The sequence below is a fragment of the Micropterus salmoides genome, unplaced genomic scaffold (genome assembly GCF_014851395.1).
Source record: "Micropterus salmoides isolate LMB-PRFRI ecotype aquatic unplaced genomic scaffold, ASM1485139v1 Ms_hic_scaffold_8, whole genome shotgun sequence".
Classification (NCBI taxonomy): Eukaryota; Metazoa; Chordata; class Actinopteri; order Centrarchiformes; family Centrarchidae; genus Micropterus; species Micropterus salmoides.
This window is the reverse complement of record NW_024044570.1, coordinates 33,463,338-33,483,030: the sequence shown is the minus strand read 5'-3', so window position 1 is coordinate 33,483,030 and position 19,693 is coordinate 33,463,338. Positions and strand designations below refer to the sequence as shown.

The following is a 19,693-nucleotide window of genomic DNA, read 5'->3' as shown; positions in this document are numbered from 1 at the left end:
CAAATCCTTATGAGATAAGGTAATAATGGTAAGGAGATAATCAGTGTTATTCACTTCACCTGTCAGTGGTCATGTTAAGGCTGAGTATACAGGGATTAAATGTGGCATGGCATAATAATGAAGGTGATGTCAGTATGGTTTGATCCAAAACAACATTCTAATTAGGAGCGGTCAATGTCAGGGGAAGGATCCACTGTCTCGGCTATACCTGCTGTGCTAAGCCATACAGAAGGTACAACAACTAGTCTCTAGATACACTCAAATGAACAAAATGAACGTCTTTAACAAATGACACATTTAACTATGTGGCACTGCTCACAATCAACAATGCAGCCACACACCGTCTGTTTATTTAACATGAAGCACACTTTGTAGCAGCTTTCATTTATTTCGACAAGTCTTTCGTTATTAAACATTTTAATAAGAGCAATCATATTGACCTAAACAAACTCTTTTTTGTCTTCATAAGTAAGGACAGGAAACAAAACACTTACAGTCATTTTGATAAATAATTATCTTCAATGTCTGCCCTATGGTGATTTACTTTTGCAGTACTTCTAAAATGTGTAAATCATTAACATGTTGAATTAAAGGGCAAGAACATGGTAATGACAGGAGTCATACATTCATTACAGGATTACATAACCACCAATACCCGTCAAGGCATTGACATGTCTAAATCAAGATGAAGATGTCAGGATGTGTGTTATAAGTTGTAGTTCAGTATCTGTACATTGATCTCAAAGAGACATTTTATTGGCAGTAGAAGGTGAGGACGTTTTCCTGGTTTCCTCTGACCATCAGGACTGGAGGTCTCAGATCACGTGACAAGAAGTCCAGCCACCCCAGGTAGAGAGTACTGGGACACACTCCTCTCCTCCCCACCGGCATGGTGCTGTCAGGAAACATACAGAGTCACAGCAAAGAAGGTTTAAAGGGGTGAACAGTTTGTGTTCGACTGCTAACAATGAGTTCAAAACATCCAAGTGATTGGTTTTAAAGGCAAAGTGATTGTATGCTGTCAGGTTTAAATAAAACATGACCAGCCAAGAATCAAGAGCCATTCACTCAGAGTGCAGTGGTGCAGTTGGCGTGCCATACCATACTTGGTCACTACTTTTACTCTGCGTTGTCTACCTTCTAATAAAAGACCACACCCATGACTTTAAATGAAGAACTACTGTACTCACATAACAATCAGGGCAGCTTCTCTGGAGTAATCCTGCAGAACCTCATTTAGACGGATCTGGCGGAGAGACTAAATCACACAGAACGTTTACAATTTCCGTCGAGGAACACAGAGGAGAAAAAGTTTTGGATTGATAATTCTATATGTGCTGTATCCAAATGTGTGTGATTGGATGTCGGTGTGTGTGTTTCTTGCGTGTGTGTGTCAGACCTTGGCCTTGTTCCTCTCTAAGTCCTGGTCAGTGATCATCCACGGCTCCTCCTGCTGTCCTGGTGGCCCCGAATCAGAGTCCTGTTTGGGGTTTGTATCAAGCCTGAAGTGACCCACCATATTCTCAAACTGATGAACACTGGAGGACGCAGAGACACACATGGATCATTGTTAACTGCATAAAGTAAATCAAGTATGGAGGAATTCATTCCTTTTCACTGTGAAGATTGTTTTTTCCACTTTATCTGGAAACCTTGTTGAGGCTCTGTTATTGACAGCAGCACACTTGGGCCCATTTCCATTAAAGCTGAAGTGAATGAACAGTTAGTAATATTTTGTGAAGCACATTTAGGATGTGAGCCATCAATTCAATTCAGCAGCAATTATGAGACAGACATGGAAGCTTGGTTTAAAACACAACACAGCAACAATTTCAGGGTTTTAGGAAATTCATTTCAGCGATAGCAATGACTTCCATGGGTGTAGCAGTGGCTTAGTCAACATCATGGGAGGCCTATGCTCTCCAAGTAGCATTCTAAATGCATAAAGTATAAATCACGTGCATTTCCAGATTAACCTGCTAGTGGGCCCTGGGGCCAAAATGAGTAATGGGTCCCCTTTTAATCCCCCCTTAACTCTTGCACATTCCCCAGTAATTTAGGAATAAGCATCTTCTAAGCACAAAACTGAAATAGTGAAGGTTAAAACAAGATCTGAGGCAGGGAATCTTTTCATCTCAGGGTCTCAAGATCAGGTAATGAAGCAGGCCCCTTATCATGTCAGCTGATACTGCGCTTTAGCAGTGCACAGAACAGTTCTACAGGCCCATGGCATTCTGGGGATTTGCCCAGTTGGTAAGTGCAGCTCAACCTGGATCACATGTGGATATGCACAATGACAGATCCGTTGTTTGCCCTGTGCTTCATTCTTATAAACCAGCTCTGGCAGCCTTACTTTCCAGGCTGTGGGTTCTGGTAGATGTCAGGAAGGACTTCAACGTCTTCGAAACCAAGACGGAACTTCCTGATCAGTGCCAACACCCTGGAAAGAGATTTTAAATCTGTAGTGTACAAGTTTTCAAAAATGCTTGCAGAATCTCTTACATACTACTAGATAGACATTTTTGACTTGTCAAAGAAAAGGCTGTTAAAGCAATTGTTAATTAACATGTAAGAAATTTTTCAGATAAAATGTCAAAAGTGTCTTCTATTAAAAAGATCTTTGACTACTGGGTACTTTGTTGATCTCCATAAATATTTCTGCATTACCTTTTAATTTAATTTAATTGACTTTTATTCTGACACCTTTTTGTCAAATGTACAGAAGTAAGGTATATAGGTAATGTATAAACACCCTGCACTACTCTGAATGAAGTAATCCGAGTGCTTACTCCTCTCTCTGTTCTTCCTTCTTGTCTATATCTCCTCCCACAAACACTCGGACCTTGCATCTACCCCAGCGCTTCCTCCGAGTCAGCAGGTAGGGCAGCAGCAGGGTCAGACCTGGTAAACCACAAACACGCGCACACACACTGATAAGGAATTCTTTGCTAATATTCTTGACAAAAGAAGGTGATAGATGGATAGAGAGATGATCAGACCTCCGTCATCAGACAGCCAGTATACATCGATGGTCTTCTTTCCTTGTTTTTTCTGGAACGCTGTACTAGGCTGGGGCTCTGGTTCAATGGAGACAGTAGCTGCAAGCAATTGTGTATACACAGAAAATTGTTTTGTTTTGTTTTTTCACAATTTAAAGACATCAATTTATAGGATTTCTGGGCATTTAAAGGTTCTGTGTGTAGGTTTTAGTGACATCTAGTGGCAAGGCTTACGAATTGCAACCAATTGCTCAGCCACCGCACACCCCTCCCATTGCAAGTGCACAGGAGAAGCCGACACGCGCTCTCAGCTCTTGTGCTAAAAAATACGTTTGGTCCTCTATGTGTCTAAATATCACATCTCTTGTTACTACTAACAAACCAGACAACTACTACTACTACCTCTTCTTTTGATTTTTCTTTGTTATGTATTCAACATAGAGATGAAACACACTCTGTAGAGCCGTTTGACCGTTTGGGCTACTGCAGAAACATGGTGGCGCAACATGCCGACTTTAATGTAAGAGGTCCTGCGGTGTATGTAGATGGAAGCTACTCATTCTAAGGTAATAAAAGCATAACAGTTCACTATGTAAGGTCTTTATACACCACCAAAAACATAGTTATGGATATTTTATTGGTGTCAATAGTAAATGTTACACACTGGACCTTTAAGTTCAAAATTATTAAACATTAAAATTTCAGGGACATTTACACCTTTCTTTTTTCCAGATGCAAGGGCAACTCAGGCTATGTTTACTCAAGAGTTGTTGTTAATTGCCATTGAATTCTAATGATATGATCATGCATATACATACATGTAGTGCTTGTTTTAATGCGTGGAGGGGCAGAAATGGTGTTTATGTTCTCTGGTCCTTCCTCAAAGCCTGGATTAACTGAAATAAAAACAGAGGAATTTGCCATGCATATGGATTCACATGTAGACAGTCACTGAAATGATGATGGATGAATGTGGACAGCTCTTCCCACCATGCCCCCTTAAACTCCAAACTGACTTGGATAGCGTAGCTGCAGCGGCAGTCAGAGCTCATTGATGGTCTAAAATTAATTTACTCTCAGGGTACTCTACTCTAATTTGAAACTAGGCTCTCACCGTGTGATTGAGATGGACGGGAGACATCCAGGCCCTCCCTTATTCTCAGCACGCACACGCCGTACTGTAGGTCAAATGCATCACTGAAACACACATTGTTGTAATGTTGAATTTTACCACTGGACAGCTTTGTTGGAATCAATGTGATTATCAGTGTTTATATCAATGCTTCAAAAGTACACACACACACACACACACACACACACACACACACACACACACACACACACACACACACACACACACACACAGGTTGAGATTTATTAGTCCTCACTGTACTCACTGCAGTATTCCTATGTAGTTGTGTGCAGCCTGAGGTGTGTCACTGCGCCAGTCTTTCTTGAAACCCATCAGCAGAACATTTGGCCTAATACGACCCAAACCTGCCCCCTGGTGGACAGTCAAAAACATGAGGAGAAGAAGAGAGGAGTTGGCTTTGTCTCACAACGCAACTTCCTCGGGATCTCTTTGAGATATCAGGCTTCACTCTGATCTCACATAGCTGGTTACCATCTGGCTCTGTTACCTCTGCCTTTATCTGTCCAAATATGAACTTGAACTTTGAGACTGAGTGGTCTTTACTGCATGCATTTCCAGCTGTCTCTCTACTGAACTGTACTGATGCCACTCTGCGCTGATGTACAATGCACTTTACATGAATGCAGCAGTTTCACTTGTGACAGCTGATTGGTCAGGAGGTGGTTCTTTCATTTGTTTTGATCTGTAATCCTGAACAAAACCTGCTCCTTGTTAGTTTAGCCTTGTTACCATGACAACGGAACTCAGCATGAACTTGGGCTGTCTTTCTGAGATTGAAAAGCCGGGGTTAAACCCGAAGTTAGCTGGCTTTGTGAGACAGGCCCCAACAAAGTTCAGTTGGTGGAGACAGCTCATTAGAAAAGAATAGGTGAGGTGTATTCTGACCTGCAGCAGCATGTTAACTCCTGATCGTAGCTCTGTAGCCACCACCCCTCCGTAGAATGACTTGATCTTCCGTTGGTTCAACCAGCTAACATGGTTGTTGTTGCTTGACTTTTCCACTGCTGATGGGGAAGGACCAGCCTGAGAGATACAGGGTCAAATCGCTATTGATTTCAGTCCACAACTGAAAATGACAGCTGATACACGTCAGTTTCTTCTTTGTTCTCAAAAATCAAGCCAATCACGTTATCTCCACTGGGTGATGTGTATGCCTATTGCGTTGTACTCACAGAGACCACATTGGCACACATCATGAGACTGAGATTCTTTGTGAAACAGGAGACGAGATCCACCAGAGCCGGACGACTGCTGGGAGGACCCGTTAGCACCAAACACTGGGGTCTGAAACGTGGGCAAAACCAGAGTGTTGAGCATCTTAATCCAAAGGTCTTGCAGACATATAGACGCCTTTATTGATCTTTAAGAAATTGCATTGTTTCTATGACCCTTTCATTGTTTTCACTATGGACATTAAATTAGGACATCAAGCTGACTTTTGAGTAACATGACACCATAGACGCTTTTCAAGTTACTTGAAACTAGCTAGCTAAAAAAAGTTATTTTTATGATGAAAGCCTTTCATAATCCTCTCCAAAGCATACTGCTACGGAACTGGTTTGCTGTTTGTTGATTCTCTGCATATTTGTTCATACTGTATGCATGTGAATATGAAGAGAAAAATCTTAGTAAGATTAATTATCTTAATTGAAGGCAAAACTTCTTTTTTTGTCTGACAAGATATTTCTTCTTGCCAGATGGCTTTTATGTTAGAGTATTTCACTTGTTTCAAGTTTTTTTGGCCTTAAGTAGCAAGTGAAATATTCTTGTTCTGTTGGCAGATAATTTAGCTTATTTTAAGTAATAATTCCCCCATTTTAATGCTTTTTCCCCTTGTTTTTGAGAGCTAAGTTTTTACAGTGTGCAGTTCTTCTCATATAACTCCCTGCAACAAAACAAATAAGTTTTTTGTTGTCCAAAAAAGTCAAACTATTCCTTTAGGAGTGAGCACACAATCTGCACCAACCACAGGAAGTGATCCCCAAAAGACTTTATGAGGAGAATGAATTGGACAAATGCATAATTGGCCATTACTTCATTATATGCACATTTTGGAAAAGATAGTTCTTAAATTGAGCCATCATGCTCAGCTTAAGTACAACAATCAGATTAGTTTTGACTAACCCACTTCCAAATACAAAAAAGCAATGAAATAAACATTTCCCCTATACTTTTTAACCACAGAAGACAAACTATAGATGTGTGTGACATCCTGTCACTGACCTGTAGTTCTTGACATGGTCCTCCACCATGTTGAGGCCTACACACTGGTTCAGAGCAATGTTGTAGGAGCTCGCCTGCACTGAGGAGCCCCAGTTTACGGCTAACCACAGAGAAGGGGAAGCAGAGTTAGAATGGAAGACATTTGTTTGGTGTGTGATCCTACAGTGTTTGTGGTTTGTCTGACAGAATGTGGGTTGAGTTTACCAGGCCTCTTGTAGAGTGTGTATCCCAAAAGGATGAGGACGACACCAAAGGCAATGAGTGCTGCCCACCACGTCAGCAGGAACATGATAACCACACAAACCACAGAGCCCAGCAACGACAGCCACTTACTGTAGAACTTGAAGGATGGGCGCCAACCTGTAGACACACAGACAAATGTCTGCACACTGCCACTTTCAACCAGGTATTCTGCTTTCTCATAACAGCTTTTTCTGTCTTAATGTTAATTCATCCATGCATCTGTTCATGCATTTATCTATCTGTCTATGAATCCCCCATCTATCCATTTATCCCATCTGCCCATTAAAGCAAAATGTTTTCTACCTGGTGAGTTGGTGATTGAGGCATGGAAGCAGCTGAAGTTGATCAGAGTGTAGGAGCAGAGGAAGAAGTTGGAGATGATGGGAGCAATGGTGTTCAACTCAGCTGGTGGAGAGAAAAGACAGAACAGAGTAGACACAATCAAAGAAAACCGTGGCTCACATTTGTTTTTAAAGTTATAATCCCTAAGATTTTCATGAAGTGAAACCCAGTGAACCCCTCTAAAAAAGAAAATAATAAAACAAAGACGGTTAGCTCCATGGTATAATACTGAAACTCGCAAATTAAAGCAAATATCGTGGAAACTTGAGAGGAATTGGCGTTCCACCAAAATGGAAAATTCTCGTTTAATTTGGCAAGATAGTCTTAAAACTTATAGGAAGGCCCTCCGTAATGCCAGAGCAGCGTACTACTCGTCATTAATAGAGGAAAATAGGAACAACCCCAGGTTTCTTTTCAGCACTGTGTAGCCAGGCTGACAGAGTCACAGCTCTATTGAGCCAAGTATTCCCATAGCTCTCAGTAGTTACGACTTCATGAGCTTCTTTAATGATAAAATTCTAACTATTAGAAACAAAATTCACCAAGACCTGCCCTCAACTGGCACCGACTTATCTCTAAACTCAGGAACCTTAGAAACAGCTGTAAAACTAGATATGTTTAGACTGCTTTCTAACTAACTTCAATAATTTCTTCATCTAAACCATCAACCTGCCTCTTAGACCCCATCCCGACTAGGTTGCTTAAAGATGTTTTACCCTTAGTTAGCACTTCTGTACCAGATATGATCAATCTATCTTTATCAACAGGCTATGTACCACAGTACTTTAAAGTAGCTGTAATTAAACCTCTTCTGAAAAAGCCCAAACTTGATCCGGATGTTTTAGGCAACTATAGACCTATATCTAAAACTTCCATTTCTCTCTAAGATCCTGGAGAAAGCAGTTGCTAAACAGCTGTGTGACTTTCTACAGAGCAATAGTTTATTTGAGGATTTTCAGTCAGGATTTAGAGCTCATCATAGCACAGAGACAGCACTGGTGAAAATTACTAACGACTTCCTTATTGCATCAGACAAAGGACTTGTCTCTGTACTGGTTTTATTAGATCTTAGTGCTGCATTTGATACATTGACCATCAGATCCTATTGCAGACACTGGAACATTTTATTGGCATTAAAGGAACCGCTCTAAGCTGGTTTAAGTCCTACTTATTAAATCGATTTCAGTTTGTACATGTTAACAATGAGTCCTCCATGCATGCCAAAGTTAGTCATGAAGTTCCACAAGGATCTGTGTTCGGACCAATCCTCTTCACTTTACATATGCTTCCTTTAGGCAATATTATCAGGAAATATTCCATAAGTTTTCATTGTTATGCAGATGATACACAGTTGTATCTATCGATCAAGCCAGATGAAACTCATCAGTTAGCTAAACTTCAAATGTGCCTTCAGGATGTTAAAACCTGGATGACCTGTAATTTTCTAATGTTAAACTCAGATGAAACTGAAGCACCTAAGCACCTCTGTGACGCATCAAAGATATAGTTTCCCTTGATGGCATCGCCCTGGCCTCCAGCACCACTGTGAGGAATCTTGGAGTTATCTTTGATCAGGACATGTCGTTGAAGTCTCACATTAAGCAAATTTCAAGGACCACCTTTTTTCACCTACGTAATATTGCAAAAATCAGGAACATCCTGTCTAAAAATGATGCAGAAAAACTAGTCCATGCATTTTTTACTTCTAGGCTGGATTACTGCAATTCCTTATTATCAGGCTGCTCGAAAAAGTCCGTTAAGACTCTTCAGCTGATTCAGAATGCTGCAGCACGTGTTCTGACAGGAACCAGGAAAAGAGATCATATTTCTCCTGTTTTAGCTTCTTGCATTGGCTTCCAGTAAAATCCAGAATAAAATTTAAAATCATTCTTCTTACCTACAAAGCTCTTAATGGTCAGGCACCATCTTATCTTAAAGAGCTCATAGTACCTTACTACCCCACCAGAGCACTGCGCTCCCAGAATGCAGGGTTACTTGTGGTTCCTAGAGTCTCCAAAAGTAGACTAGGAGCCAGAGCGTTCAGCTATCAAGCTCCTCTCCTGTGGAACCAGGTTCCAGTTTGGGTTCAGGAGGCAGACACCATCTCCACATTTAAGAGTAGGCTTAAGACTTTCCTCTTTGATAAAGCTTATAGTTAGGGCTGGCTCAGGTGAGTCCTGAACCATCCCTTAGTTATGCTGCTATAGGCCTAGACTGCCGGGGGATTTCCCATGATGCACTGAGCTCCTCTCTCTACTTTCTCGTCCCTCTCCTCTCTCCTCCTATCACTTACTGCAGGTTTTCTGGCTCTGGAGCTGTGGAGTCTGGATCTGTGGCTGCGGGTCACCTGCTGCCCCCGTGTTCCTGCTCAACACCCTCTGCTACAACTATTGTTACTAGTCCTATTGTTATTATTGTTATTATAATCATTAACATTACGATTGTTACCATTAACACTATAAATATCTGTACCATTTTTCATTTAGTCTATAGCAACATCACCTTTACTGTCTGTACCTCTGTGTATATATTGTGTAGACTGCCTCCCTCCCCTCTCTCTCCTTCTCTCTCTCTCTCTCTCTCTCTCTCTCTCTCTCTCTCTCTCTCTCTCTCCTTCACCCCAACCGGTCGAGGCAGATGGCCGCCCACCCTGAGCCATGGTTCTGCTCGAGGTTTCTGCCTCTTAAAGGAATTTTTTCCTTGCCTCTGTCGCCTAGTGCTGCTCTTGGTGGGAATTGTTGGGCTTCTTTAAATAACATCATAGAGTACGGTCTAGACCTGCTCTTTTATGAAAAGCGCTGTGAGATAACTGTTGTAGTGATTTGGCGCTATATAAATAAAATTTAATTGAATTGAATTGAACATTTCCAGACAACAATTAAAATTCCCACTCGTCATCTATAGGGGTCAGAGCATCTCTTCAAAGCCTCACCAATGAGAATGAAGCAGGCAGCGATGATGTACGTCAGTAGGTAGCTTCTGAGTGGTTCATCATTCTTGCCATAACCTTTGCCAAAGAAGCCGATGAAAGGGTAAAGTTTGTCCTTACACAGACACTACCAGAAAAAAAAATTATAGGAGAGACAAAAAAACATCAAATCATTTAAAATCACCTTTATTGGCATGAATGTAGAACAACAATATTGCCAAAGCTACAAATAAATTACATAAGAACAATTAATCATCAAATGCCTTTGTCACAGCAGAGAAAATAAGAAAGTAAAGCTAGTGTTTAAACATGTACAGTGAGATGGAAAAGGTTGCACTGAAAAGAAATAATACATTAACATTAAAATAGCATATCTTTGTGTATGTATGTGTGTGTGTGTGTGTGTGTGTGTGTGTGTGTGTGTGTGTGTATGTGTGTGTGTACCTGGAAGACTTTGGGAGCAGACACCAGGCAGGCCAAAGCAGAGGACAGTGTTGCTCCAAATATACCAGCAGTGATAAGAGGGGCGAAAGCCGACACCATGCTCATGGACTGGAGACAGAAAAGTGCTGTTTACTTATTAAACTCCTCTCCCTCACCAGGGGCCAAACGGTCTGTTTGTTTACAAGGTGACCTGCTGTTAATGTAGCCGATTAATACAGAGGGAGACTGAGTCATTTAAGCAGAAAGACATTAGTGTCGGCTTGTTGCTGTCACTGTTGATTGTGTGTTTTCTGCTTCTGGCAATGAAAGAAAAGTCAAATAAATGTCTTCGAACTGAGAGCAGACGAGGGAGCTTTATGCTTTGGCGGCCCCAAGTGGCAACAGAATGTAAATGTTTGGGTTTTTGAAATTCCATAGGACTGCATTATGCAGAAATCATGTGAGGAGCCGGCTTGTGCTTTTCAGCCTCACTGTGTGATTTAGAATGACTGGGCAATTTTATACAGATAGCAGAAAAAAAACACACTTTACTGTGTCCTAGAGTGTGTGCTTGTGCTGACCTGATAGTAGTTACTGATGCCGTATTTGCATGTCTTATTGTTGATACACTCGGAGAAGTCCCATCCAAAAAGACAAGCTGTACCAACACAACCCTCGATGGCTGAGGACGGTGACAGGGTGTCGTTTAAAACACCAGATGCATCACGCACCACACAGGATCCTGGGAGGAAAAAAACACAAGTACGCATGAATAAATATGCACATGCATACACGCAATGTTACCTAAAATAAAAAAAAAACAAAACAAATAGAATATATTCTGGCATTTCAGCTGATGAGTTTCTATAATGCTTACTATATGTTTGCATGTCACTATTATGCAACATATCAAATTCTATTTGTTTCCCTTCAACCTCCTAAAAATATTTTAAAATATACAGTAGTTCATTGTACAAGTTTTGTGGAAAATTCTGCCAGACAATATTAATTGTAGACTGTTGACACTATAAATATAGCAGGTGTAGTAAAGGTCTAACTTTAAGAAGCAAAATACACTGTAGTGAACACTGTACTTGAGGACTGAACATAAGGTGGCGCTAGTGGCTATCAGAGTTCAGATGGGTTTCATTTTGAAGATGGGAATGATTTTTTTCTAAGTAGATATTTGCACATTCAACTATCTCAGATGCAGATGCATTGGAAAGTATCACTTCAGTCTTAAGAAAAGAAGATCTTGCACACGGCTCTTTACAGCATCTCAATTTTTATCATACTAATGTTTCGGTAAATAGATAAAGCTTCACCCATTCTGTGTGCACAGGTGTGGGGAAATTATTCTCCTGTGGGAGTGTCTCTCGATAACTGACAGAAACATGAGTACAATCTGCCACATTATATTACACATATGAGGAAAAAAAAGAAAAACAGGAACATGTCAAGGATCTATAATCATGTGCACTACTGCATCTTGAGTGTAACATAAGTAGGTCTACCAAACCCCCAAACTCCTGAGAGCATGACATGCCATTGTATGTCATCCATGTTGCTGTCAATTATTGCAAGACACTCCCACAGGAGAATAATAGTCCCACACCTGTGCACACAGAATGGGCGAAGCATTATCTATTTAAGTGTTGTAAGAATTGTTTTAAACACTCTTCAAGAAAGTCCAGAGTGATTACAGTAAATTCCTTTCGGTAAGAAGATGTATTAGGTGGAAAAATGTGTCGGTAACCATTATAGCAAAATAACAGCAACAGGGTGATTTGTAAAACTAACTCACTACGTGGGTAAAAGGCAGTTTAAATACATATTTGGTTGACAGTATGGGCAGTACCAATGGTAGCAGAGATGATAAGGTAGGATAGGGTGGTAAAGAATATTGACCCCAGTGTTCCTCTGGGGATGGCCACTGTTGGATTCTGCGGCAGAGAGAAAAAAAAAGACATGAATATAAACTACAACTGAGATATACATTGCCACACACGTGTTAATATGTGTGTATGTATGTGCAGGAACAGGATGATGTGTGAGGCAAGCAGGCAGGATTATATACCACTGAGAACAATGACCAAGGCAGGATGTTTTCTGAATCAGGATTTTACAAGAAAACAATTAGGCAGAGAGAAAAAAAAAAAAACTAACATACCTTCAGATCTCCAGAGATGTTAGCTCCTGCCAGTATGCCCGTTGCGGAGGGGAAGAAAATGGAGAACATACCAAAGAAGCTGCCCTCTTGCCCCCGCCAGTTGGGCACAAAATTGGCGGCAAAGATATCCGCTGTTGAAGGTGACAAAGTCAGTTTACTGGAATGCTCCGACAGGGAGAGACTCACTGGCCTTTATAAAGTCTTATTTTAAACAAACAGTTTTGTATACCACTAAAATCATCTCTGTGGCATTGTGGAAACTTGGCATTCAATAATATCTGATACTCTGGACAGGGACTAAATAGTCACCTTTGTAGCTAAAGAAACCCTTGGCTTGTTTCTGTGGTGTAGAGGGAATGATCGTTCCAACAATGTAACTGGCAAATGACACCATAATGACCAGGAAAAACAGAATCTGGGCCTGTGAAAGGCAGAATACACAGTGAATAAATGTACGCAGAAAGACATTTACATTGCAAGAACGAACTATTGTATCTCACTACACTAATAGATTAACTTGGGTTTATCATTCTAGCTAGGGTGAACATGCTGGCTACCTAACAGGATCTGTGTCTATTTCTGTGTCTATTAGCTGGTATATTCATATGGAGAATTGTAGTGGAATTTGTACAAAGTTAGCTGAAGTTTTATTGTCCATCTTACTCTAAATGATACCATAATTTACTAAATGAACATCATGCTGTATTGAAGAGGACTTGGAACTAGCGATTGAGACCATAAACTCATCAGGAAAGAGTTCTCTGAGGTAATAAATCAAGTAAGAAGTAGGGTCATTTTGTCATAAACTTCTATACAATCGGACTTCTTTTAGCAACCAGTTAAGTCGCCTCCTGCTGGCCATTAGAAAGAATGCACATTTAAGGCACTTCCGCATTGGCTTCACTTTTCAGACGCTGAGGTTCTCTGTGGTGTTTTGTAAAGAGCTCCAGGAAAAATGCATTGTGTTCCTGACATGCACGGTGTTGAAAGGTGTTCTCGGTATGGTAGGTGTCCTAAGCATTGAAAAAATGATCCCCCATTCTGATAAAAAAAAAAGCCTATCGTGCATACATGTGCACATGAATGAACGTGCAGCACACTTAAGGGTCCCAGTTTGGGGGGTTGAAAATATGGTCACCCTAGCCTTTCTGCTGACCTAAGCCAATTGACTGATGGCTCTAGCTTTATATTATAGGTGTGGAAATGAGAGAATTATCAATCTTCTCAGCAAATTCTAGGCAAGTAAATTTCTCAAAATTAATTAATTTGTAACTTCTGCAGCAGTAAAACATTCAGTGCACCAGATATTTTTTTTAAATGTACATTTTAAAATCGCAACCACTTGTTAAACATGATGGCAGTTTATAATGGTCTCATATGTTTGGTTGAGCTAACCTTTGACTCCCACGCCATGCCTGCCATTGAGACGGCTAGTAGGCATGTGACAGTGATGATACCGATGATACGGATGTCATTGATTCGGTCCACCATGACAGCTCCATTTTCCTGAGGATGTGAGACAAGAGAGAGAAATAAGGCAGACACTTCAGGTGTGCAGAAACAAAATGAAAATCCGTGTTTGCTGTACAGTATGTAAAAGCTGCTCAACATACATATTAATACAGGGCGTCCTACTTACGCGCATGAGGTCTGTTACAGTCTCAGCAAAACCCACAGTGTGCATGGCCACAGCCACAGCATTGGCAAAAGCAAAAATCAGCCCGATGGATCCGCCCAGCTCTGGACCAAGGCTGCGACTGATCAGAAAGTAGGTCCCACCTGGAGACAAGAGGGAGAGCTCAAACACCATCATGACAGGAATCACTGGCAATAAAATGTAACATTGTCAGATACGGTCCATATGCTTTTTTGATATAAGTCCATTCATTCACAATAATTATACATTGATTAAGTAGATTGATGCATGTTTCACTGAGCTAACAGACCTCCTTTGACCTTTCCGTTGGTAGCAATGGCTGAGGTCGACAGACCAGTGATCCCAGTTATACAGGAGGACAGCAGGATAATCACCCAGGTCAGACCTGACATAAAGACACAAGGAGAAAGAGACAAAGAATGACAGTAAGCCACACAAATGGTTTCATAGACTGATCAATCCGAGAAATATTTAAAATTTGGTGCATTACATCTACAATTGATTGAGATATATAAACAAGTTTTATTTGACGTACCAATGCCAGCCTGAGCAGTGATCCAAGGCAACCTCAAGTACAAAATCACCCCCCAGATGTTTAACATACAACGGATCTACAAAAAGTCAGACAGTTTTGACAAAAAATAAAAATGGTCAAACTGATGCAATTTCAAATCATATTGAAATGACTTTGTAAATGCAAAAAAGTGAAGTAATAGTTAAGTAAAACAGATGCAATGGAAAGTTCTTTTATTGGAATTACTGACAAAATTGAAAGCATTAAAGAGGTTCCTTTCATAATCTTACTCCAATGAATTTGTCACACACAGTGGGTTACGACAGGCAGGGAGAAGTTAAGATAGAGATTGTAGAACGTAGTGTAACACCTGGAAGTTATTGAGCAATGCACATTTTCACCAGTATTATACTGTTAAGTCTAGTTCTTACCTGGAAACGATGTTATATGGCTTTAAGAAAACAGTTCTTATCATTGCTGCCCAATAAAAATGTCAAAGCCACTGCTGCTATGATACACTGCAGTATTTACAGTATAACTACTTGGAAATTTTTACCATAATTAACCCATAATTACCTCTTTATGGCCTAGACTATGAAGTCTGTATTGTTTCTGCACACAGAATAAAACATTATGATATAATAAATACTAAGAAATGCCACTGTATTACACTTTTATGGCTGAACAGTGTAGTGTGCTACTTCTTTGAAATGTTTATTGTAAGACAAGGGAAGTAAATACGGAAGCGAGAAATGTCAGGTGTCCATATAAACTATAGTGTGTAGGCCTGCTGTCACAAAAGAAGTTGTATTTCAAGAAAAAAGTTGTAGCAGCTAGTGATTTATCAAGAGTAACTCCACAAGGGAATAGGTTGGTGGTAAAACTGCCAAAGTATTTTGTTGGTCTGAGTTTTACTGGAGAGTCAGTGGACAGTCTACTGTCATGGCAGTCTAGATGCAGTTTCAGTGCAAATCTAAAATCTGAGAGAAACACTAAATATTTGGACATTTTTGGTCTCTCATGTCACTCTCAAACAGAATTTTAATTAACAATGCAACATAGTCTATTAGGTTTGCACACTTCAAGTTTCTTTACATAGATATTTATAGCGTGTATATTTATTGGCTTGTGCAATATCCCAGAGTGAATGATCTTGTGCAATATATCAGAGTGTGATGTACAGTATCTTTTAATACGTCTTTTAAATATTTTATTGTTGGTAAAATCTGATACAGTACAACTAGGAGTGTGGCCAATGTTTGCCTTTATTTGATAGTACAGCAAAGATTGAAAGGAAATGTGGAAGATAGAAGGGATGACCTGCAGCAAAGGGCTGCGGGCTGGAATCGAACCCGGGCTGCTGGGGTAAGGAAGCCGTAACATAAAAGCAAGACAAGGTATGAAAGGCAAAATTCACTACAAAAATGATAATGTAAGTTTTTTGATCTTATCTTAAAGTCTATAAATTGGTAGTGAGCAGCTACAACTCACAGATATCTACCAAAGCCCCCACTGGTCTAACCCTACCTACCATGACTCCCTGTACCCAGCCGAAGCGAGGAGGTTCAGGAGGTGGCTCCTTCTGCTCGTCCTCGTCTTCCTCGGAGGTGTCTCCGAGTCCACCAGTTGTCTCCTCATACAAGGGAGGTCTGCAGTCATCCTATTCATGTAAAGTCAATTAAATTTTATTTACGTAGCCCAAAATCAGCAATCACAAATTGATATCAAAGAGTTTTACAATCATAGCATGCAAGCATGCGACACCCGCTATCATTAGGCCCTCATTTCAGATAAGAAGAAACAACATGGGACATCAAATACAGACCCTTTGAGAAAGCCCGACAAAATGTCTTTTTAATGCCTTTTTAATATGTGGTCTTAAGGTTTAGGAAAATATCATGGTTTTGCATAGATTTAAGAAAACATCATGGTTTACGATTTAGGCACCAAAACTACTTGGTTAGGTTTTGGAAAAGATCCTGTCTTGGGTAATATTAGTACATTATGTGACGCTGAAGGGTACCTTGAGGGTCAAATACTTGTCAGTGCTTTCTCAAAGCCCCCCTGCCCCCCCTGAAATTGGTTTAACACAAAAATGACCATGTAAACTTTGAATACTGTGACAGCAGGACTGGGACAACAATGATACTTTTCCTAAATCTGTCTCAAACCTGTTTACCAGGTTTCACATCAGAATATTGAGGTTATGTGGCTTTATTTACATTAAATGAAGCAAATGTACCTGCCTGATGCATCTTGTTGTCAGGGTTCATTTCAGACCATTTGAAACATTTCCAGTGGAGATTAGAGGCTAAAATGCATGTTTTATTCAACCTGCATTTCTTTGGTCATTTGAAAAGACATAAGAACCATATCAGCTGATAAAAAGCAGAGACTCCTCACCTCAGGGTTTGCATGCAGTTGGTACAGAGATGGTCTGAAGCGCCTCCTTCGACCCCACACTTCTGTGTTGGCATAGAAGTCATAGTGTGGCGGAGCATCCAAAGTCTCGTAGCCAGTTAGAGCATCTGATCCACGGGATGCTACACTGCTCCCATCACCATAACTCTGATAGTAACCAGACTCATCAATCCCTCCAGGTGTTGCCTTCCCATTGGCCACAGACAGAGGATGTCTGGGTCTGTATGCAGCCAGGTGAACATCGCTGGCTACTGGTAACTCCATACAGAATGGCAGAATGATCTTTTCTGTATTTAAATGGATTGTAAACACAAAGACAACCAAGACAGTCAGTTACTTAGTGCACAAAGTCTTTCTTCACCAGCTGATGTATCCGACACAAGTCAGTCAGTCATGGTGATGGAGGTACGCTTTAGTGTATGAAGGAGGCTTTATTGCGAGGGTTGGTTTTATAATTGACCTTAACCAAGCAGGAAGAGCCAGGGGCCATGTAAGGAGGCTGGTTCAGTGAACAGTCAAACAAGACTCATTACAGGAACTATTAAACATGACATGGAAAATGTCACATCACAGGGTCAACCAATAATCATGTAATAATCAAACAAGGTAATTCAAAGTGCTTTACATAAAACATAAAAGGAAATATAAAAAAAGTTTAAAAGCAACATAGGGAAATTGAAAAAATACACATTAAAATATAATAAAAGTTACAGTGCAGGGTTAAAGGAGTTAAATGGAAAATTAAAACGGGTTGAGCAAATAATTGAGTTACAATTATTCTGAAAAGAGAATAAAGTCCAAGAAAAAAAGAAAAGTCCACTTAATCTACTCTCTCTAGCTAGTCTGTACTCTGTACACTACAGAGAAACCAGGACATGTCTGTCCGCAGGCCGCTTTGTGTGTATCTTTGTTGTAAAAAAAGTTTGAATCATTTTGCATGAAGGTGTATTTGGTTTCAAGTTATATAATGACAATTATTAATCATTAATCTCCTAAACTGACTTTTAGTGGTAAAACAGCATCATTACTCACACAGGCCAACTTGTAAGATAACCTTGACTGACAACACAAGGGCAATAATGTATGCTTGTTAAGGAAAGAGGTTTAAATGATCCACTGATGAAATGTCATTGATCTATAACAAGATAAAGCAATTGAAAAAGATACAATTATATCTTGTTAACACAACAAATGTTTCTTGTTACATGGCATAATTTGGTATTTAGTTATACTGAGAAATTATGTAATCATTCATTTAGCATGAAGAGGATCTAGTTAAAACAAGAAACCTTTGACGTTATAACGAGAAACTATAGCAATATGCTGCCGTATTTTCCATGGATATTTTCCTTAACTGAAAACACCCACATTATTTAAAGGGGTCCAGCGATTTAGCATTGCATTTTCACAAGAGACAGATCAAAACCCAATAGTCAAAGCAAAAGATCAACACAGCAGAGAGCGAGATATCCTGACTTTTACTCTCCAGCATAAGTCAAGCTCCAACAACTCGTTCAATTTCAAGTTGGCAAGAATAAATATTTATATATTAAAGTCCAGTTAGACTTTTAAAATAAAACCAGTGATTAACATTTTGAAACGTCACAGTTTGGTTAGGTTTAGGCACCAAAACTACTTGGTTTGGTTTAGGAAAAGATTATGGCTTGACTTAAAATAAATACATTTCTTACATGACTTAAATCACGTAAGTTAAGTAACGCTACTTATGTAAATTATGTAAAGAAATAAATGCTGACTTTTTGTTTCACACAGGAAACAAACACCGGTCTCCACCCTATCCACGTCCTTACTCAGACTTTTCTGTTATTTATAGTAATACCTTTAGCGTTAAACAATGGCCCTAAAGGGCGTCCCCCAGTGTGTTGGGCTATGACGCAAAAGGGTGTCAAGTGCGTTGTTACCAGACGCCGAAAGACGTGACAAAGCGTAGCTATCTGACATTCTGGGAATGAGAACGGGCTGGGTATTCTTAGAAAAAAGTTTTAAATTTATGAGAAATAAACTCTGATATTATCTGAGATTAAAGTAGTACAGTTACAAGAAAAAAACTCAAGACCAGAGTCTGTAAGAGCAAGAGAAGAGGTGGGGCTGTCAGACGGTTAGGTAGATGTGAAAGACTGCAACAAAGCATGTGTCACATCTTAGTCATTTATAAATGTCTGCAGTTTTTCCCCAATGTTTTATGCTTTTTGTCTTTAAACAGAAGGAAGTATTTCATAATACTGGTTAGTGAAGGTAGTTTATATGTGGCAGCCGCTGTTATTAACATCTGCATACCCTGCTTTTAAAATTGTACAGAGCCTTTAATGTCACACGCACATCAGGATTATTGTATTAGCCAAGTTTTATCACAAAAACATGTGACTTTAATCTCAGAGATTATACAAGTTTTTTTTCTCATAAATTTATGACTTTTATTTATGACTCAGAAATTCTCAGCTCTTCAAAAAAATAGTTTTTTTTACCTACAATGGCCCTAATACACTGTCGTACAAAACTCCTCCAGAGCCACAGAAGACATTTCAGTTTTCACAGGCTACTCTGTGTCACGAGCGAACTGAACTTAATGAGTGCCCCTTAAAATAGTTTATTTGTTTT

General features: G+C 39.9%; 1 protein-coding gene across 1 annotated transcript; it reads right to left on the bottom strand.

Annotated features, from left to right (window-relative positions):
- Positions 1–280: 280 nt before the first annotated feature.
- On the bottom strand, positions 281–17,565 carry slc12a3 (solute carrier family 12 member 3). Its single transcript, XM_038706975.1, has 26 exons — positions 17,057–17,565; positions 16,185–16,313; positions 14,675–14,750; positions 14,429–14,524; positions 14,122–14,261; positions 13,878–13,988; positions 12,792–12,903; positions 12,483–12,613; positions 12,171–12,255; positions 10,894–11,054; positions 10,334–10,441; positions 9,893–10,016; positions 6,922–7,023; positions 6,580–6,735; positions 6,376–6,475; positions 5,325–5,436; positions 5,038–5,175; positions 4,397–4,503; positions 4,114–4,196; positions 3,818–3,895; positions 3,000–3,098; positions 2,790–2,901; positions 2,354–2,440; positions 1,400–1,538; positions 1,191–1,258; positions 281–895 (listed from the first exon to the last, which is right to left on the bottom strand). Exons 1-26 carry the CDS (start codon positions 17,336–17,338, stop codon positions 754–756), a joined length of 3,078 nt encoding a protein of 1,025 aa, XP_038562903.1. The 5' UTR covers positions 17,339–17,565; the 3' UTR covers positions 281–753.
- Between the last annotated feature and the right edge of the window lie 2,128 nt (positions 17,566–19,693).

Bases quoted from the DNA above. Each gene is read 5' to 3' on its own strand.
- slc12a3 (XM_038706975.1), bottom strand. From the start codon at position 17,338: ATGGAGTTACCAGTAGCCAGCGATGTTCACCTGGCTGCATACAGACCC. The intron at 4,197-4,396 runs GTGAGTACAGTG...TGTGTGTTTCAG, and splicing joins AACTACATAGGAATACTGCA to TGATGCATTTGACCTACAGT. The intron at 896-1,190 runs GTGAGTACAGTA...GTTTCCTGACAG, and splicing joins GAAGCTGCCCTGATTGTTAT to CACCATGCCGGTGGGGAGGA.